A 22,734-nucleotide genomic window follows, 5' to 3' on the forward strand; every position below is an offset into this window, starting at 1 on the left:
CCTCGGCCACTTCAGTATTTGTGCAATGGGCTCATGAACACAGTAGCCATGATGGCAGCTATGCAAGGGCCCAACAGCACAAATGGCCTCTCACCTAGGCTGCTCTAGCTACTGCCACTGTTGAATGTATGAATGGACAGCCACAGAGACGAACACTCATGGCCTGATGTGGTACCATTCCTTGAGAAGACCACCCAGCTACACGATGGCAACTCGATGACACAGGACCCCTTCCATCCTGGAAAGGGAGGGAATTCATTCTGACTGAGACTGACACGTATACTGGCCGGTATGTCGTTTAGGTAGCACCACTGTCTAAGGGCCCACAAGTGTCTGATCCACCGAAGTGGGATGCTACATAACAATGTGTCAAACCAAGAGACTCACTTTATGGCAAAGGAAGTGCAGCAGTGGGCATGTGACTGTGGACTCCACATGGCCCTACACCACATACCACACGAGCCAGAAGCTGCCAGCCAGCCAGAGTGGTAAGATGGCCTCTTGAAGATGGAGTTGACGCACCAGGTTGGAAATGACATCCTGTGAGGAAGGGAGCTCTCCTCCAGGATACAGAATACTCCTTAAACCAACGGCTGTTAGTGGGTGGTACACCCCAATGGGTAAGCATAGGTACAGCACACAACAGGCAGAAGTAGCAGTGGTCCCACTCAACATCACTCTCAGGGACTCTTTTGGGAGTGAGGATTCCTACTTGGGGAATTTCTGCTTCTTTAGCCTGAAACTTGAGGCTCAGTGGGTCAAAAGGTCCTTGCTCCCAAAAGGGGACACTTCCGCCAGGGTTCACATAGTAAGAGTTACACTGGCTGCTGCCCAGTCACTTTGGGCTCTTGGTGCTGACAGACCAGCAGGCCTAGAAACAGGCTACCACACTGACAGGGATGACTGACCCTGATCATCATGAGGAGACAGGTTTGCTACCACAGCATGGGGCAAGGAGGAATATAATTAGTTATGTAACAATTTTTTTAACTACAAATGATTTTTTTGAAAATACTTTAAAATATCGTTGGCATGTTTTGTTAGCTGTAATTATAGAATCAAGTTATACTACATAATAAGGTAATTTTGAAAATGCAGTCCTTGATTCTGCTACCTAAAGCAGGTACTCCAAAGATACTCTAAAAGACAGAAGACCCGCCAGTAAGATGGGAGTCAGCAGCTCAGGGTTGTCTGTCTGTTTTCTGGGGAAAGGCTGTTTATGTGTTTTGTTTCTAAAACAGCTTACTTTTCCAGAGGAATGTTATTCCTTTCTAATCCGTAGAGAACATTTATGTGGTCTAAGAGGAAATTTATAGAAATCAGCCCAAACACAGGCAGTTTCAGAATGTAATTCTTTAACAGCCTTTCTTCTTGTAAAATTTAGACTGCCTGATTATTCTGGCATTATCCGGATGATTTAAGTATAAAATACAACTTAAAGATGATAAAATGCTGAGCCAAGAGAAGATGACCACAAAACTAGGAAAGCCAAAGCAAGACTCCAGGCAAAGCAGGAAGCTATTACATTCAGAGCACACATTAAGCTAACGGCAGCAAAACAGCAACAAGACTTTTCTAGAATAAATTGTCACCTCTGATCCATGTTTCCAGAAACACAAAGGCTAAGTGTGCTAGCACTCATCCTTGGAATGCAACAGCCTGGAAAATCCTTAGTCTAATGTGATCATTTTGTCAATTTGACAACAAATTTTGGCCTCTGCCTCTAAGACTGCTACTCTAATACCAACAAATGAATACCTATTTCTCCTCTAAAAATCAAAGCACCTAAGATTCAGGGAGACAGCTACCCATGGGACATTTTAAGCTGTGTCAGGATTAGATTCTAATAGTCTAAAAAGTAATGAAAGCCGTTACAGTTACAGTTAGGATTCTCTAAGTTTTCTTTAAAAAAAAAGTTTTTAGGGGGCTGGCCTGGTGATGCAAGTGGTTAAGCGCGCGCATTCCGCTGTGGCAGCCCAGGGTTCGCCGTTTCGGATCCCAGGCGCGCACCGACGCACTGCTTGTTAAGCCATGCTGTGGCAGCGTCCCATATAAAGTGGAGGAAGATGGGCATGGATGTTAGCCCAGGGCCAGTCTTCCTCAGCAAAAAGAGGAGGATTGGCAGATGTTAGCTCAGGGCCGATCTTCCTCACAAAAAAAAAATTTTTTTTAGAACTTTAGTATAATTAGAATATAATTACTGTATCTGCTTTTTCTAGAATTATCTTTAGTCAATAACTCAGGAACTGAGTGATTTCTCATCTTCCACTCAAAACCCCCATCAACAAAAAGAGTACTAATCTTAAAAAACATTAAAATCCTTTAGTCAAAACAAGAAGCAATTACTATAACTAAAAGCACAGTCAGGAAGGTTATGACAGGGGAGCACTTTCATGTATCCTATTTATTCAACGATTTAATCAAATTTAGTTACAAGTTAAAACATGGTTTTTCTAACTGTCAGCAGTATTCAGGCTAAACCTTGGCATTTGAAAGTCAAATTTCCAGCCCTTACTTAACCCCATTCTGGCCTTTCCTCACTCTAAGATAAAGTATGATTGTGAAAAACAAACTCCTGTTTTTGCTATATACAACAGAAGATAGAGGGCAGTACAGTTATTTCATTTTCATTCCTTATAAATTTCAGCCCAAAATATATAAACAGTGAATCAGCACTATATGGCTAATAAAAATAAATATGTGAACTTAACTAATATAGACAAAGAATGGTAAAAAGGAAAGAACACAAAAAAATGATATAAACACCAACCAAGTAAAGTTATTTAACTGATATGTATATGTCTACACATGGTTTGGAAGAGAATGAAGCATGGTAAAAACAGTTGAAGTTGTCAACGAAAAGGATTTTTCTTTTTCCATATAGCTGTGCAAAAAACATATTTTTTTAAAAAAGGCCCAAACTACAGAATCCCTTAAGTATAGAAAGTATTTGAAAGCTTTGAACAAGAGCCAAGGAACTATCTTTAGAACTTCATGTTGATACTATGTTCTTACAAAGATTGAAAAAAGTCTTGAAAATACAATAAAATAGAAGGGAAATGTGCATTTCAAGTGCAGATAGTCGTTTTCTATACCAACAATTTCTTAGGAACTCTGAATGCTTCACTATAACACAAAAGACCAATAACGTCTCTAAATGACTGCAGACTAAAAAGTAACTTCTGGCTAGAAGAGGGAGGCTAGGAAAATTTATCCCTGAAAGAATGAAAACCCCATTTTCTCTGGCAGCTTCATTTAGATTCTTTTTCGGCACAAAAGTTGGAAATTCTTGAAATGGTGGATATCTCAGTATTTTGTTGCACTTTGCTGCAGTAGGAGAAAAATTATTCCCTAATTTACATAGCTTTATGAAATAGAGAACTATTTTGATAGCTTTGTCAGCATTTCTAAATTCTAATCAAATGTCTTCTAATATAATAATAAATACTTTCTGGACCCCAGCACTCTCTCTGGAAGTGCTCTTAGCATTCCAATCACCTGAGTTAGCAAGTAAGTATGGAAAGCAAGACTTACTTCCATCACCCCTCCCAAGACCTGGCTGTACAGGCTACAGTTATTTCTGCAACATCAGTGAAGACATGAACCTTGTGGATGGAGAACCTTGGCCGACCCTCAGCATCATTCCATCCCATGCCCAGTTCTGGGGTGGCCACGTGGTCATCCTACAACTTCTGGTGGAACCAGGGAAAAGAGGAGGCCACCGTTCCCGCTGTGATTGCTACTGTAAGGACAGTAAGCCTGAAGCTGGAAAGGCTTACCACATGGAGAGAGCCTGCCTGAGTGAAGCCCAAACAAAGGGAAGCACTGTCGAGAAATGGAGAAAAACAGTCAGCAAAGCTAAGTCTGAAGCTAGCACCACGTGGAGTGTTTTCGGTTAGATGAGCCAATGGGTGTGCAACTCCACCCCCACCAATCTGTTTTCTTTGAATCAATTTGAATTGACTTTGTCCCTTGAATGGAAAGAGTCCTATATCAGTTAAGATGTTTTTAGCTGCAAGTAAAAGAACACCTGACTAAAAACGTCTTGAACAACAGATGTTTATTATCTCATATGACAGGCAGCTCTGAGATAGGGAGCTCCAGGACAATCAATGCCACAAAACAACACTGCAGTCAAGAATCTGGGCTTCCCATCAGTCTCCTTGGCAATCCTTAGCATTCTGGCTTTTGTCTTTGAGCCACAGTGATTGCAACAGAGCTACCAGTGCTCCAGGCATCACATCCTCATACAACAGCACCAAAGGAAGGGGAAATTACTCTTTATCAGAGAGAAAGAATTTTCCAAAACTCACCACCCAGCACACTTCCCCTTGGTCTCACTGGCCAGAACTAGGTTTCACATTGCCTTGCTGCCTCCACCCCTCTCAACCAATCATTGGCAAAGGAGAGTGGAATTATCTTGAGAGTGAAGACCAATCTTGACTTGGAGGGTCCCATCTTCCTTGAGAACACTGTGGCAAGATAACTGATCAAAATTAGGGTTCTATTTTCTAGAAAGAAGGGGGAAATGACACTTGGTAGGCAATCAACAATGTCTGCTGTAAGTCCTAATACAAGCACTGGCATTCATCGACCTGCAGTTACCCAAACATTCAAGAGACAGCGAAAACCTTGACATTCCTGACCAAATTATAAGAACCATCATCTTAATTTCCATGTGCGCGATACCTAAATACACACCAATTACAGTTCTTATTCTCAAGAAACTAAAACTGACCACAAAACTGCAAACTCCTAGTAGCGGTTTTTTAAGTCTTTACTGAATGTCCCAGAATACTAGGTATTAGCTATGTAGGTTATTTTCAATGTGCCTCATAGCAGAAAAGGAATGTTAAGGAAGGACACTCCTATTCGTAGGGCTCCAAGGCTGTCTCATTAGCCAAAGTTGTTAGACTCTATCTGCCAGGATATGCAGCTGAAGAGCCTGCGAAATAGAGAACAGGAATTCTTTGAGTAAAACTGGTCTCCAACTCTTTACTGAAGATCAATACCACCCAGTGGTGCCTCCTCAAAATATGGCATCGCCTGGGGGTTATGAGGCTTTAACGAGATGGCAATGTGAAAGCTCACAGGCCAGAACCTGGCACTCAGCAGTGCTGTGAAGTCCAGGGAAAATACAGGAGGGATTGTACCTAAGTAGTAGGACACAGATGGTGATGGCGGAAGGAGAAGGAACAGTCTGAATGTTCATTTCCAAAGCTAACCTAAACCATTACTTATATTATGAAAGAATTTCTAAATATACTAAACAAGATCCACAAGATAAAGAAAATTAACTTATAAAGTGTCAGTGGTGATAAGAAAAAATTAAATATCATCAGTAGGCAAGTAGAAACTAGTAAAAGTAACTACAATATAATAAAGTGAAGAAGGCTTTAGCTGACCTTAGTAAAACCTTATTAACTATGTCTTAAGCACACCCACCCACTTTAGTCTTGATTTTAATAATTACTGAAAAGTAAGGTCCCTGCTTCTTCCTTCACAAGCCACTTCAATGAACTTGCATGTGAGCTCACACGGGCTATTACACCAATTCATTCTCTCCGAATAAAGGCTAATTATCCTAACAGTTAATTCCCACAGGAAATAAAAAAGAGAAATGCAAGCAAATGGAATGTTCTCTGAAGACTTAAGATCTACTCGGACATTCAAGTGAGCCATTTCTCCTTCCTAAACTGTAAAGTGAGAGTCCCTTCTGGCTGTAAAACTCAGTGACTCTATGAATTAAGGGTCAATACTGGCCTTAGTGGAGACAGGTGTCAGCATAGCCTAGTAGCAGAGATCAGTGCGCCCCAGGGGCAGTTCTAGAAGTAGAAAGGGGCTTCGAGCTGTATAGAGGGGCTTCTAGGTGAGCTTTAGGAGGTCATCACCCCTCTCTGAGCCACACTGTCCTCATCCACCACCCTTAGGGCAAGTTGCAGTGAGGATTAAGTGAGATCAGGTATGTACTGCATCTCTTGTGGTTCCTGGCACCAGGAAGACACTCAAAAAATGGTAATTACTGTTACTGCTTTTATTATAGAATCACCAATAAGCACTTACCTAAAGAAACAACAGCAACGCTCTCTGGCAAGAAATGTAACCTGAATCGGATCAGTAAATGCACCAGTATGATGCAGATAGCTGTGGGGAAAAAAGACATTGTTAAAACAGCACAGTTTTAAATGATAAACACCAAGTTCAAGGCAATGGTTACCTCTGGGAGGCTGCCAGGGAAACGGACAACTGACAACGACACAGTACACTTCAATTGTATTTTCCATCTCTTATTTCTCAGCCCGGAGGTAGACTCACAGTGTTGATAACATTTTCTCCACACTTCTTTATACGCCTGAACTAGCTTGTTTTCCAGTGGTTACTGAAAGAGCAACAGACGTCTAATTTTTTCCTAAGCTATTAAACCTTAAACAACCATTTAAAATTATTCAAATTTCCCTGATTCTGAGAAATGGTCCTCAACGTTTTTTGAAGTAATCGTCAACTGGAAAACTATAAAGGGTGAGGAAGAGGTCAATGAAATCAATCACTTTTATGTCAACATAACCGCAACAGAATATGTTGACATGAAGTATTTTGCCACCATGTGATTGGTTCTCTTTTAACATAAAGGAAGTGATCGTGTTTTATAAACAGGACAAAGTAAATACTTTGGTTTGGCGATAAGAACATCAAAGACCTAAAGATGGGTCTCCTGCTCCCCAGCTGGGTCCTGGGCTCCCTATGAGCCTGACACTGCACTGAGCACTTCCCAAGCGTGGTCTCATCTAACCCCCAACACCCTCTCTGAACTAACTGTTATCACCGTCATCTCCTTTGACTACAGATGAGAAAACCGAGGCTTAAAGAGGTCGCATCACTGGTAGGGGGTGCAGGGTTGAACCTGTTCCCAACCCCGCGCCCTTAATCCTGGGCACCACCATCTCCCTTTTGGCTGCCCTCCTTCCCCCATCTCCAAAGTAGGAATAATGTCTGACTTTCCTCACAAGGGTATTGTCATGAAAGAAAAGAGAGGAAACAAAACTATGTCAAACTATTTGAAAGGAATAAGTATTTCTGGACTGAAAAAAAAAAAGCCTACTTTCACATAAATAATTCCGACATGTAATTTCATGGTCCAAATGCCAGTGCGCATGTCTCTTTCTTTTATTAGGTACCTAGGTGGCACACCATCTCATCAGTCACAGTATTATCTTCCCAACACTAAAAATAATTTTGTTGCTTTTTTTCTGTAAAAGGAAATGTTTAAACAGTCTGCACGGCTGCTAACTGGCCACCCTCAGAGCCCACACTGAGAAATTAGATATCTTTAGTCTCACCAAAAAGTACCAGGTGGCCAGAGAAAGGAAACAGTTGTAAATATAGAAATTTTGTCCTCCTTTCACTCTGCGCTCTAAACTATCAATCTGTGGTGTTATTTTATTATAAATATTTTATTATAAATATTTAACTTAGTTAGAAAAATCCTACATTAAATACTAACAGCAAGAGAAAAGTTCCAACGCATAAGCACAACATGTGACCAATGACCATGCCTACTGTCTACAAAGGCAGGCACATGAGCACGTAAGTAGACAGAAATAGATCTAGGGAGTTCATCAGTTCCTGCTTTGTCTTTGCACCAAGCTGGATTAAAAATTAATTTAAAAATTTATTCTCATAAATCAAACAACTATTTGCACCTTAAAGAGCAGAGGGGAAAACTGTCAACAGAGAGAGCTAACTATAAGGCTCATCAATGCCAGGGAAAAGTCTTTAGCCATTAAAAAGAATGAGGTCTGAAAAGACAACCCACAGAATGGGAGAAAATATTTGAAAATCATATATCTGATAAGGGTCTAGTATCCAGAATATATAAAGAACTCTTACAACTCAACAACAAAAAGACAAAAGACAAAGAACACAGTTTAAAAACGGGCAACGGACCTAAACAGACATTTCCCCGAAGATATACAACGGCCAATAAGCACATGAAAAGATGCTCAACATCATTAGTCAAAAGAAAAATGCAGGGGCCGGCCCGGTAGCATAGTGGTTAAGTGTGTGCATTCCACTACGGCGGCCTGGGTTTTTGTGGGTTCATGGGTTCATGGGTTAGGATCTCAGGTGCGCACTGATGCACTTGTCAAGCCATGCTGTGGCAGCGTCCCATATAAAGTAGAGGAAGATGGGCACAGAAGTTAGCCCAGGGCCAATCTTCCTGGGCAAAAAAAGAGGAGGACTGGCATCAGATGTTAGCTCAGGGCTGATCTTCCTCAAAAAAATTAATTAATTAATTAATTAAAAAAAAGAAAAATGCAAATCAAAACCACAAGATACAACTTCACACCCACTAAGATGGCTATAATTAAAAAACAAGACAAAACAGAAAATAACAAGTATTGGCAAGGATGCAGAGGAACTAGAACCCTTGTGCATTGCTGGTGGGTAAAATGGTGCAGCCTCTGTGGAAAAGTTTGGCAGTTCTTGAGAAAGTTATACACAGAGTAACCATTTAACCCAGCAATTCCACTCCTAGGTATACATCCAAGAGAAATAAAAACATACGTCCACACAAAAACCTGTACACAAATCTTCACAGTAGCACTGTTCACAATAGCCAAAAGGTGGAAACAATCCAAATGTCCATCAGCTGATGAATGGATAAACATAATGTGGTGTATCCACACAATGGAATATTATTCAGCCATAAAAAGGAATGCAATTCTAACACGTTACAACATGGATGAATCTTGAAGACATTATGCTAAGTGAAAGAAGGGAGACATAAAAGGCCCCATATTGTATGACTCCACTTCTATGAAATATTCTAAGTAGGCAAATACCTAGGGACAGAAAGCAGAACAGTGCTTACCAGACACTAGAGGGAGGGGAGAATGTGGAGTGACTGCTTTCAATGAGTCTGGGTTTCCTTTTGGGGTGATGAAAATGTTCTGGAACTAGATAGTGGTGATGGTTGCACATCACTGTGCATGTACTAAATGCCACTGAAGTGTACATTTTAAAATGGTTAAAATGATAAGTTTTACGTTATATTTATTTTACCACATACATATCTTTAAAAAAAAAAAAAAAGGATGAAGTAGATACAAAAAACAGTAACATGGAAAGATCTCCAAGACATTCTATGAGATGAAAAAGCAAGCTATAGGACCCTATTTATATTAAAACAAACAAAAGCCAAGCTATATGTGCCTGTACGTGTGCACGTGCTTATGAATATACGTATGTATATATACCTAGAAGTACATGTCTTTAAGTACAATCGGGAAAAAACAGAGCAAGAAGGGACAAAAACTTCTGTGTGGTATAGAGGATATGTATGCCACAAGTTAATGTGCTTCCAATTTTTCATGCCTGAAGTATCAATTATGGAAACTATATTAACACAGAGACATGTCAATTTTAATAACACCATTAAATTTAATGGTCTATAAAATGTATGTGTCAAGTGATGCTGTTAACTCCAGTGTAAGTCAGTAACAAGGACTCACCATTGTTTCTGCAGTCAAAGGTCTGCAAGAGTTAACTGTCAGTCAGCTGATTTCAAGCTCCTAAAAGTCAAAAGTAACTCAAGTCTTGTCACCCCTTCTCAACAACGGGGAGCACACTGTAATCCTCTTTAACTTGACTAAAATAGGACACAAAAGTGGTAAATGTGTTCCAGGTTAGGAGTTCCTGAAGTCTAGAATAATCTATGGGCTAATTTCCCTCAATTCACTATAGTTCATGTATTTAGTGAGTTAGCAAGTTACCTATTAACAGTAACTTTTGTTTACTTTATCAGATTTACATTGTTTGGACCATCTAATCAGGAATAAATATACAAGGTACATAATATCTTGTTGATAATATACAAGAACAGAGGAAAAAATGCCTTCAAATTTACTTGAAAAGAAGGCATTCCAGGGTGAGTCCCAGTGGCCTAGCGGTTAAGTCTGGCACATTCCACTTCTGTGGCCTGGGTTTGCTTCCTGGGTGTGGACCTACACCACTCGTCTGTCAGTGGCCATGCTGTGGCGGGGCTCACAGACAAAAAAGAGGAAGATTGGCAGCCGACGTTAGCTTAAGGCAAATCTTCCTCAGCAAAAAAAGAAAAGAAAAGAAAGAAAGCATTCCACTCTGTTAACACATGCTGACTTATACATAAAAAGTGGATATCAACTCAGAAACTGCCAACAACCTGATGGGTGAAAACAGAACCCACCTGACATTAGTACAGCTCTAAAGTCTAGGTTTATGATCTATCTGAAGAGAAGACAATCCAAGAGAAATATACAGCACTATTAATTACAGTTCAGCCCTTTCTGGCCCCAAAGATGTATTAACACTGGGTAGGATTTTGCCTGGATTATAAAAACCTGTTTTGTGGTCCCTGGCACAGGCTAAGGTTAAATGCTCCACACCCTGAAAATTACTTTGAAAGTCTTACTTATTCTTTTCACCCTCCCATGAAAAAAGCGATTACAAAAGTTTTTCCAGGCCTGTCTTTTATATTCTCTAACATATCAAGCTGACAACAATGTAAAGAGACTAATAATACTCCTTCAGGATTAAGAATTCAGGTACTAAAGATTTCTTGATCAAGAAAAAAATTGCTTTTCTTCTTTGTATTCAACTACTGTAACAAAAGAAAACGAAAACAAAACAAAACAAAGTCCTTGACTGTTGAAGTAATCTCCTAGAAATAGAATTCAACTACATAAAAGGGTAAAAAATTACCTGGGCATTACATCTACATGAGAAATTGTACACTTGTGGTTTGTGTACTTTTTCAGTATGAAATTTAAAAGTTTTAAAAAATCTATGAGAAACAAAGATGACTCCTGGATTTTAAATAAAATTATTATTAAAATTATTTGACCATTAACTGAATCTGAATAGAAATGTGAAAGAAGTTATGCTTTTCCTCAAAAAAAAAAAAACCAAACCAAAACAGTCCTAATAGACATCAGAGAAATACTCTGCACCTTTTCCCCTCTTACTCAGCCCCAGCTCTCTGCACCTTTCACTCTTCTGAAAAGATCTAATCTCATTAGAAATAAGTTTTAGTATCATTAAAGAAGAGCAGAAAATGTAAACGTGCCAAGCTTGCTTTTCAACTAAAACTTCGGACTTGGGCCAAATTCTAAACTATTTCTTCCTCAGCTAACCCAAAGTAGCTGCAGTTTCAACTGGATTTTTTCATCTAAAACAGCTGTCAACTGTCCACAGTCTCTGGGAGGCATCTAAGTTATCGCCTTTTATCTAAATTTCTTGACTGATGTCTGCCAACCTGAGTATTAGTCTTTAGTCTAATACCAAACCAGGTATGTCAATTGGTTAACCTCTCTGGGCCTAAATTTCCTCACCCGTTAAAGAAGGAGGTTGAACAAAATGAGATTTTAAGGTTGAGAGAGTGAATCCGTTTAAAGAAAAATATTACATAAATAAACAACAGCACAGGTATACATAGATACGGCAGAAGTCATGACCATGGTTAATGGAAAGGACAGAGGTTAAGGAAAACTGTGCTAGGGCAAGGGTATCTGATCTTTTACTCAGCAGCAAAACCTTTACATAAAATTTTACATGGAAGCCTAACAGATATGACAAAATGCTGCTCTGGTCATAATGCTGATCTGGTCATAAAGCTGGATGCCCTTCCCTTGACTCCCTCCACCTACTGCTACCACCACCTACACACACACACACACAGACTCTCATGAGCTGACTTTGAAATCCACTAAACTAGAAGATATTCAAGGTTCTTTCTAGGTCAAAAATTCTTTAATTCTTTCTTCCAGAGGACGTCTAAGATATTACATTAAGGGCACTACAGAATTGCTAAGCTCTACGATTTTATAAAGCAAAAGGAGTACCCTGTTATGATGTTATGAACTGATCACTGTCCCTCAGTGTTTGAAGTGAGACCCAAATGGGAGGAAGACCTGACAAAGGAAACACTGGTTTAAACGGGGTGAGCCACACAGACGGTGCACCCGGACTCTCAAGATGGCAGACTATGGTGTCTCCACATTCACCTAGGACGAGGAGGCTGAAGAAGATGGTCATGCCATTTGACTGCTCCTCCTGCTGAGCCTGCTCCCCCGTCTGCACGGGGAGGATGGGCTTGGCAGGGGTTGGGAGCACCAGTCTCGTAGTGACAACCAGGGTAGTGTGGAGGGTGACATTGAAACCTTCATGAGTTGTGTTGGGGAACCTGTTGGAGAACATAAAAAGAATTAGATAAAGGAAAAACGGCCCTGAAGCATCAACACACACAAACACACACACACACACCCCCCCCCACACCCACACACCAGAGAGAGAACCTGGGACAGAAGTTTATGCGAGTCACGAGTCTTGCAACCAAAAGGCAGGCTTTCCAAACTGATTAAGAAAATTCCTGCCTGCTGCAGCAGGAGGGTACCAGTGGCCTCAGATGCTTCTGAATACAGCCACTTAGAGGACAGGAACAAGGGGGAATCAGCGCTGGTGTAGAAACAGAATGCCACCTGCTCTCTGGCACTTAATGGGGGATTTAAATGGAGGTAAACTGGACTCTCATCACATTGTAAGGTTCAATATTATTTCCTGGCGCCTTTACTTCTCCAGTTGACACTGTTTTCCTTGGATTATGATCTGCAAGTTGAAGAAAACACCTGAATTCGCCCAATTGTTGATCTGGTTGGAAGGCCCTACCCTACTTTACAAAACCCTTCTCAGATTCCAAAGGCTCAAATGTAACCACCTCTGTGACGCCCCCCTCCACCCTACTGCTTATGTTCCTCACAGCTCTCCTCACATTGTGTTAGGGCTGTAAACCTGTGCAATACTCATACAATAATCATTGTAATTATGATTGTAACAGCTAATGTTTATTGACTACTGCTTCATTCCAGGTACTAGGTAACATACACCCTCTCACTGAATAGACACAACATGCCCAAGGTGGGTACTATTACTTGCCCTTTTTTACCCTAGAAGAACTGAGGCTCAGAGAGGCTGCATAACTTGGCCAATATCTCAGACGGTTCCGTGGCAGAGCCAAACTTTGAGACCAAACTTGAAATCACTGGGCTATATCACCTCTTTTTGCTTTGTGCTGCTGAGGCCCCATTTAGCGTCTGGGACAGCACAGACACTTAATAAATAAATGGACTAAATGAAATGACCACCCAGAGAAAAGACATAACCGTAAAACTGGCAGGTGAACGAGCCAAATTTCAACCATAGGGTTCCTTGTTAACTTTTACATACTCATTCCAGAAACACAGATAGGACACCTATAATATGCAGCAGACTGTGCCCTGCAGGTATGGAGATGGCTGTCTACACTCCACCCATCCTGCCTTTCTTCCTGTCCCTCAAAGGCACTAAGCCCCTTCTTGCTTCTGGCCTTTTGCACTTGCTGTTCCCTCTCCTATCCCTCCTTCCGGTTATTAAAGTTTCAGCTGGCATGTCACTTCCTCCTGAGCAGACTCCCCCACCCCAACACTATTCCATTTCCTTCAGAGCACTGAAGTCGTCTTGTCTATTTATGTTCTTCTTTTCCACTAGAACGGAAGCTCCCTGAGGGCGGCTCCTGGTCTGCCTCCTTCACTACTACGTGCCCAGGGCCTGAAATAGAGTGGATGGCCAACCGTTATGAGTGAACGAAACTCAGTGGACGACACAGAAGCGAAAACCGATCGTTACAGTGGAGGAGGCGACTGGCTAAGTTGGGAAGGGGGGACTTCCTGGAGGAGCTGGTGGAGCGTTCCGTAATCACCAGATGACCGAAAACTGGGAAAGTGCAATTTGGGTTGCGGTTTCCGCAAGATGGCTTTCGAAGCCCGCCCTGGGCGGCCAATCCCCAGCCTGAGGGTCCGACCTCACGGCGGCTGCAGGGCCCCGCTGGGCCCAGGACCGTCCCTCCCGCCCTCCTCGCGGCGCCGGCATGGTCAGTCCTGGCCAACCGGCACAAGGAGCTCCGCCTTCCGGGGCCGGAGGGCGGCCTGAGGCGCTCGCTGTCACCCGGGGCCCAGCCCTGCCGCCTCCGCCGCCCCGGAAAAGCCCACTCACTCCTCCTCCGCCATCTTCTGCCCCATCCTGCGGAGCCTCCAAGACCACCGAGTTCGGAGCCGGGGGCTAGCAGGGCCCGCTTTCGCTTCCGGCTTCCGCTGGAGGCGCGGGCGCGCGGCGGGCGAGCGGGGGGCGGGGCCTCGGCCACGCGAGGGCGATCCCTCTGTCTCTTCGTCTCTATGGTGCGAGGGTGGGAGGAGGAGCGTGGGAGGACCCTAAGGGCAATTTCGGGACTCGCGTCCAGCTTGGGCTTTATGACCCTCGTCATCTTCTGGCTTTTCCCCTCCCACAGGGCAGGGAGATTTAGGGGAAAACTTGTGTGAGGTCACTGTGACTCACCCTGAAGGCAAGGCTCTCTCCACCCAGGTTACAGGACTTCAGCTTGCTAAAAGGGAAGGAAGCTTCTAGCCTAGGCTGTGCAGAGGGACCCCGGGGGGGGGGGGACACTTTCTCAGCCTGAGCCTCAATTTTCCTCAGCTGTAAAGAGGACTAACCACCTGGGTTTTGCAGAATTGTTCAGTATCGTATCTGTAAACATTTATTGAGCTCTGACTATAGGCCTATCGTTAAGATAGGCGATGATGATCTAGGGCTGGATTATTAATTCATCACAAATTCATTAATTTGTTCATGGAGTCAGCAGATACTCACTAGACGCCTATACGTGGCTAGCAGTGGTCTGTGGGGTTGGGGATACAGGAAGGCACGAGGTGAGGTTGGAAGGGTAGGAGGGATCTCCTCAGGAGGGCTGGTACCCTATTGTGCGGCCTTCGGATTTGACACCACCTCTACTGCTACCTCCCTCCCTGGTCCAAGCCGTCATATCTCATAAGAGCTGTGATAGCTGCCTAAACAGCCTTTCTGACTCTGCCGTTGTTCCTGTGGTCTTCCACACAGCGGCCCAGGGATCTTTTAGAACTCCAGTTCCTCCTCTGCTCAGAACCTCCTCCTGCTTCCAATCTCAATCAGAGGAAAAAAAACTTTGAGAACCTACAGGACTCAACCTTGCCCCCTTTACCCTTCTGAGTTCATCCCCCTTCCCCCTCCTACACACTTTCCACTATGGTCACAGTGGCTTCCTGCATGTGCCTGAAACCCACCAGGAACAGGTCCAGCCCTGCACTTGCTGAGCCCTTTGTCTAGAATACTCCGCTTCTAGGTTGCCCCCTGGCTCCCACCTTTCCTACTTTTGGGCTTTTTGTTTAACCCTTATTTTGTCCATTACACCTTCCGTGACCACCCTGTTTAAAATCCAAGGCCCCTCCCCTTCCCTGAGTGATTTTTCTCCATAACACCTAACATATTATATATTTTACTTACGTATTTGTTTATTGTCCTTCTCCCTCCAGGAGAATGTAAACTCCCTGAATGCAGAGGTTTTTGTTTCTTTTTTTTCTGTTTTTGTCTCCAATGCCTAGAACAGTACCTGGTACGTAATAAGTACTCAATAATAAATGATCATTGAATAAATAAAGACATCAGTTAACTCTAGATGTGTTAGGAAACAGAAGAGTTTCGAAAAGAGGAGTGCTGTGACCTGACTTTTATCAGGACCCCTTTGACTGCTTATGGAGGCTTGAGAGGATCGGGTGGGGCAAGGGTGGAAGCCCTCAGAGCGGCTAGGAGGCCTTTGCAATAATCTAGGCAAGAGCTGATGGCTCTTTGGATTAAGGTGATACCATGGAGATGGCAAGGATAGTTGGACTCTGGGTGCACACTGAAGGCAGGATTTGCTGATGGACTGTGGCATGGAAAAGAAAGAGAGGAGTCAAGCTTGACTCAGGGTCTTGGCCCTGAGGAACTGGGCCGAGGAGAGATCTGTCTGGCTCAAACCCGGAATCCTCTGCCATTCCAAGACCTCTTAGGACTGTAGTCAAAGCTAACTGAGAGAATGCGCTTAGGATCAGCCAGTGTTTATTGAGTCCTTCTTGTGGGAGTGGGGCTGGGCTATTGTTTCCTTAATTCCTTACATCTCTTTGAGGCAGATACTATCATAATCTGTAAACTGAAGCACAGAGAAGTCAAGCCACTTGCCTGAAGTCACACAGCTGGCAAATGTTGAGGCTGGACTTCAGGCACAGAGTCTGTGTTTTTAACCAGTACCCCCTGTTGCTCTCCACTGCCTTAATTTCTCGGGCTGTAAAATGGGGCTAACAGCCTACTTTCCTGTGTTAGTACAGAGCCTGGGAGGAGTGAACTGGACCATAAAGGATTGAGAGGTGTGTTCTCTCTGAGCCACACTTAGTGACTGAGAGCTTGAGTCTGTCATTCTTCTTGCAGCCCCAGACAACCCTACCTGGCTGGAGGTGGGCCCCCGGGCTGGGGGCAGGCCCCTGGCATCAGGCTGCAGGCTGTGGCCAGTCAGGGTGAAAGCAGAGCCCTGAAGTCACCAAGGGCCGCGGCATCCTCCTCGCTGTCTGGCCCACTGCCCTGGCCACACATCCCATCGTCAGGGCCAGGTTCGGGCTCTGTGGCGTTGTGGGCCTGCTGCCAAGCAGGGGACCGCACTACACCTGCTGTCAGGCCTGGGGGCAGATCCCAGGCCCTTCTCACCTGTTCTTGGGGAGGAATCTAAAATTCCTGGTCATTGCCCTCAGGAAGGCGAATAAAGCCATTCAACATGCAGTTCCTGGGCTCCCGCACCCTGCAAGGCAGAGAAGGGGCTGGCACAGGGCAGCAGGCTCTGGTGCCAGGCAGTTCTGGCTCCCTACCTCAACTCAGGACCTCTGGGACACCACAGCACGCTTAGAGCCTCAGAGCCCCATCACAGAGGCCCTGTTTGGAAGGCTGTTATAGGATTAGAGAAAGCTCTTGCCTTTGTTCTCTGTTCTCTCTGCTCTCCTACCTCCAGTCTTCCTCTTTCTCGCCATTCAGGTCTCAGCTTAAATGTCACCTCTTCAGGGAGGCCCTCCCTGACCACTCAGTCTACAGCAGGGGTCGGCAAACTTTTTCCATAATGAGCCAGACGGTAATATTTTAGGTTTTGTGGGTCTTCTGATTTCTCTCGCAATAACTCAACCCTGCTGTTGCAGTGGGAGGGCAGCTGTAGACGATTTAAATAGGCATGGCTGTGTGCCAATAAAACTTTATGGATATTGAAATTTGAATTTCTTATCATTTTCACAGGTCACACAACATTCTTTTGATTTTTTTTCAACCATTTAAAAATGTGGAAACCATTCTTAGCTCACAGGCCATATGAAAGCAGCTGACAGGCTGGATTTGACCCTCCGGCTGCCAACCGTTGGTCTAAAGTCTTAAACCTAAGTGTCTCTGAGGCATTTATCACTATCAGATATTTTTTGCCTTCTTCCCTACTTTCCTTTCTTCCTGAGTTTATCATCCATTGCCCACTCTAGGGATAAGCTCCCTGAAACCAGAGAGCTTGTCTCTCTCCTGTCTTTCTTCTGTCCTTTATCCCTTCTAACATTTCTAGAACACTTACTCTATACCAGACATTATTCCGAGCGCATTATGCTCAGTAGCTTATTTAATCCTTATAATAACCCTATGAAGTGCTCTGATTGGCCCAGTTTTACAGATGTGGAAACTTGATGTCTTATTCATCACTCTTTTCCCAGAGCTTAGAAAATGCCGAAGTTGTCAACAAAACAGGGGCACTAACAAAAACTTTTTAACGAATGTGATATTTCGTATATTTTTTAAGAGGGAATCAAAGTGGTTACCAGGTATATCAGTCAAGGTTCAATCAGAGAAGCAGAACCAGTAGGAGTTATATTTTAAGACATTTATTGCAAGGAATTGGCCTGAAATAGAAATTTATTACCTTACAGTTCTGTAGGTTAGAAGTGTCAGGGAGCTAAAATCAAAGTGTCATCAAGGCTGTATGCGTTCCTCCTGGAGGCTCTAGGAAAGAATCTGTTTTCTTGTATTTTCCAGCTTCTAGAGGCCACCACACTCCATGGCTTGTGGTCCTATCCTCCATCTTCAAAGCCAACGATGGCATTACTCCATCCTCAGCTCTGGTCATCACATCTTCTCGACTCGGACTCTCCTTCCTTCTTTCCTTTGTAGGGAGCCTTGTGATTATATTGAGCCCACCTGGGAAATCCAGAATGAGCTCCCCATCTCAAGGTCAACTGATTAGCAACCTTAATTCCTCCTTGTCATGTAACATAACACATTCACAGCGTCCAGGGATTAGCATGTGGGCATCTTTGCAGGGGCCATTATTCTGTCTACTACACCATGGGAAAAATAAGATCTGTGTTGGCCTTCCCTTTATTTATTTTTACCAATTAGTATTGTTTCATATAGAGTTACATATGGCAGAGAGTTAGGCATAATTTTTCAATGCCTGTGGACTTCAATGTTTTAACCTGGCCCTGGCCACTTAGCAGGTAACAGGCACTAGAATTACTAGGCAGAAATGAAAAAGTTGGGCTGTAGAATTCAGTGGAGTCAGATGCAACAGACACATCTGAAAGAGTCTGTAAAAAAATACAGATTCCAGTCCTATCGTAGACCTACTGGATCTCGGGTGTGGGACCTGGGAATCTGAATTTCTTCTTGGCTCTCTCCTATAGCAGACTGTGCTGGTGCCTGCTCATGACCTCATGGAGAGTCCTACTACAGCCTAAGGGCTTCCTCTCAGCACAGCACAAGCCAGCTGTGCTGGGGAGTTAATGCTCCCACAACAGCCCTCAACCGATGACCGTGCAAATAGAAGGATAAATACCCCTACTCCCTCACCCCTTGGGTGGGCGAGTCTGAGGTGCATGTTCTCAACAGTTTCCCAGAGCTCCCCAGTGGGGTTAAGCTCCAGCTGTCCACAGTGGTGACCCGCATGACAACACATCTATATATTCTCTTTCTTTCTTTCTTGGCTGATATAAACATCCAGCAATAAGACTTTGTTTTGAAAATCTGCTTTGAGGATATCTCAAGAGTTTTGACCCATGATGCTCTCATTACAGTTTCTACTTTGAGACAGGATTTACTAAGGGAATGTTTTAGAATTTTTTACTTATTGAGTGTTTATGTAAATTTTGTTATTCATTTCTAATTTTATTATATTTTTACCAGGTAATGTATACTAACATTTTTCTACTTTTATGACTTCACAGAGGTTTACTCCATTGTCTGATTCATGAATAATTTTTGTAAAGTACAGGGAGAAATGGAAAAGTTGTTTTTTTTGTTTTTAGAGTGTAAATATTGATGTCTATATAGTAACTCTTATTACTTATATCATTTAAATTCTATACTCATTTTTGTTTTTTAAATTGTAGAAGACTTTGAATGCATAGGAAATGAAAGAATACCTTTGATAAACATAAACATTAACATTCTGTATAATAAAAAAGGCCAAAAATAACTTTCTTCCTAATTATATTTTGATCAAAAATACATACTCTGAAAATACAGTTTATAAATGAAACAAGTTTATAATCATATAGATTCCTGGACTCTGAAATCTATGAATTTAAGAATTTTTATGCTTTCTTACAGATTTTTTTAAATATATATATATTTTAATTGAGATATAGTAGACAGACAGCACGCCTATATTGACTTCTCTTTCTTCTCTGTCCTAAGTCTCCACTCCTGCATCTGGGCACACCAAACTAGGACACACCCCTCAAGAATCTCTTATGATAATCACACTCGGTGGTAACTACTGCTGAAGATGATCTGTTAAAAAACACGACCGTGCTCACTGTGTGGCAGGCCCCATTCTCAGCATGGGGAGTGGCGAGTGGAGTCAGGCATGGACCTCTCCGGAAGAAGGATGTGGGATTTCAGCAGATGGAGAGAGCGCCATTTTAAGATTAGCCCATTGAGACTTTCGGGAAACGAGGGCAGAGTAAACACTCGCCTCTACTTTTGCTATACTTCAAGGCCCCACTAGGTTGACAATAAAGGGTTTATTTTTCAAAGGCATAAACCCTCAAGGACTGGAGAACAGGAGAGGAGACGATAGTAAGGACATTTTGGAGAACAGAGAGCAGATGGGCAATCGGTAAATGACTCGGGGGAACCGAGAAAACCCAACCCTCCGGCAGCAGTGGAGAAAGCCTAAACCAACCTGATTTACACCAAAAAAATTCCTCCCAGAGGCTCAGGAATTGGTGGCACCACGTACCTCTGAAAGTAAAGTTGAAATGGGGATGGGGAGAGGTAGGCGGCAGAAAGGAGGGTGTAAAATAAAGGAAATTGGCTAAAAGTGCAGCAGAGAGGAGGGTGTAAAATAAAGGAAATTGGCTAAAAGTCTGTCTGAGAAGCAGTCAGATTTCCAGATCCTCCCAGCCCTCATCCAACTCGAGGCAATGAGGCAGCTACCCTGGCAGAAGGCTGGAGGTTTATTCTTTGGGGACAGTCAAGCAGAGTGTGTCTGGACTTGGGGACCCCCGCACATTTTACGGCAGGGGTGCTATGTTGAAAACAGTAGGGTTAAGTGAACACTGGTGTATTAGTTTCCTGGGACTGCTCTAATAAATCACCACAAACTCTGTGGCTTAAAACAATAGAAATATATTCTCTCACGGTTCTGGAGGCCAAAAGTCTGAAATCAAAGTGTCTGCAGGGCCATGCTCCTTCCAGAGGCTCTAGGAGAGAATCCATTCCTGTTTCTTCCAGCTTTTGGTGGCTGTTGGCTTTCCTTGGCTTGTGGCCATGTCTCTTTCTGCTGCCTCTTCATACCTTCTTCTCTGTGTTTCTGATCTCCCTCTGCCTCTCTCTGATAAGGATACTCGGGATGGCACTTAGGGCTCACATAGATAATCTGGGATTATCTCCTCATCTCCATAGCCTTAACTTAATGACAGCTGCAAAGACCTTTTTCCAAATGAGGTAACGTTTATAGGTTCCAGGAATTTGACATGGATATCTTTTGAGGGGCTGTTTCTTGGCCTGCATGCTGAGACACCTTATTCCAGCCCTGTCCCACATCGCAGGGCTGGCCCCATCGCTCATATCCAGGTGCGCCAGGCAAATTGTATGCAGTGGCCCTCCCGACACGACTCCAGAACCAGGCCAGCCAGGCCGTTCCATTCTAGGCAGGAGACTGGAAGAGTCTTCTCCAGAAAATCTGACTGGACGCAGAGGAATCACCAAAAGATGTTTTAACATCAGGGGGTCCCCGACAAATGGCTCAGGTCAAAGTCAACGGCCCCTTCCCAACATACATGATGATCAGCTTCTTGGCTCTCTACTCTTAAATATGAACAGAAAACTAAGAAATATCAGAAATCTGAGGATACCTTCATATATGAAAAATTGAGACCAAAACAAATAGAGAAAAGTAACTAGAGGAAACAGAAACAATGCGAGAAGAAAAAAACTAAAAGACAAAAGCAACTTCTCAGAGAGCTACCCTGAAGCAAAAACAGATGTTATAAAAAGAGGAATATTTCGAGAACAAAGAGAGGCTCTTAGAAATTAAAAGCACCAGGGGGCCAGCCCGGTGGCGCGGGCAGTTAAGTGCGCGCACTCTGCTGCGGCGGCCCGGGGTTCGCCGGTTCGGATCCCGGGCGTGCACCGATGCACTGCTTGGCAAGCCATGCTGTGGTGGTGTCCCATATACGGTGGAGGAAGATGGGCATGGATATTAGCCCAGGGCCAATTCTTCCTCAGCAAAAAGAGGAGGATTGGCAGATGTTGTTAGCTCAGGGCTGATCTTCCTCACACACACAAAAAAAGAAGAAATTAAAAGCATGACAGAACTTGAAAAAATTTAACAAAAGGGTTAGAAGATAAATTTGAGGGTTTATCTCGGAAAGTAGGACAAAAAGACAAAGATGGAAAATAGGGGAGAAAAGATAAGGTGTTTAGGGGACCAGTCTGAAAAATCCTACATCTGAAAAATAGGCATTTTATCAAGAAAGAAGAGAAACAGAGGGGAAGAAATCATCAATAAAATAATTTTCAAAAATTCTTGAAAACTAAAGGACATGTGTTTCCCAGATTGAAAGAATTTACTGAGTGCCCAGCACATTGGATAAAAATAGACCCATAGCGAGGAAGATCATTGTGAAATTTCAAAATACCAAGAACAAACTTCCAGAAGAGAAGGGGAAATAGGTCACATTTAAAGCCTCAAGAGCAGAATGACTTTGGACTTCTCAACCAAAACTTGAAAGCATGGAGGCGATGGAGAAATGCCTTCAAAATTCTGAAGAAAAATGATTTTCAATGTAGAATTCTATGCCCAGCCAAAGAGTCATCAAGGGTGCAGTTAGAATAAAACCATTTTTAGATGTGGAAAGTCACAAAATTTCTACTTCTCATACAGACTTTCTTAGGGAGGTACTAGAGGCTGTGCTACCAAAGTGGGGGTGGGGGGGGAGGTCAGACAAGGAAGAATAAGACCCATGACCCAGGAAACAGAAACCCAGCAAGAGGGGCCGGCCCCGTGGCGTAGTGGTTAAGTGCGCGCGCTCCGCTGCTGCTGGCCCCCGGTTCAGATCCCCGGTGTGCCCCAATGCACCGCTTGTCAAGCCATGCTGTGGCAGCGTCCCATATAAAGTGGAGGAAGATGGGCACAGATGTTAGCCCAGGGGCAGTCTTCCTCAGCAAAAAGAGGAAGATTGGCATGGGTGTTAGCTCAGGGTTGATCTTCCTCACAAAAAAAAAAAAAAAAAAGCCAGCAAGAGAGAAGCAAATGGAATCCCCAGATTATGGTAGAGGGAGATCCCAGGATGACAGCTG

General features: G+C 43.3%; 1 protein-coding gene across 1 annotated transcript in view; it reads right to left on the minus strand.

The window, feature by feature from the left end:
* Positions 1-14,151, minus strand: part of SLC9A8 (solute carrier family 9 member A8) — a 71,713-nt gene extending 57,562 nt beyond the window's left edge. The window contains exons 1-3 of the mRNA XM_058562492.1: positions 14,065-14,151; positions 12,042-12,220; positions 6,064-6,144 (exon numbers count right to left, since the gene is read on the minus strand). Coding sequence (XP_058418475.1) covers positions 6,064-6,144; positions 12,042-12,220; positions 14,065-14,090 — 286 coding nt within the window. The 5' untranslated portion in view covers positions 14,091-14,151. The remainder of the gene's footprint in view (positions 1-6,063; positions 6,145-12,041; positions 12,221-14,064) is intronic.
* Between the last annotated feature and the right edge of the window lie 8,583 nt (positions 14,152-22,734).

This window comes from Diceros bicornis, chromosome 19 (assembly GCF_020826845.1).
Source record: "Diceros bicornis minor isolate mBicDic1 chromosome 19, mDicBic1.mat.cur, whole genome shotgun sequence".
In the NCBI taxonomy this organism is placed as follows: Eukaryota; Metazoa; Chordata; class Mammalia; order Perissodactyla; family Rhinocerotidae; genus Diceros; species Diceros bicornis.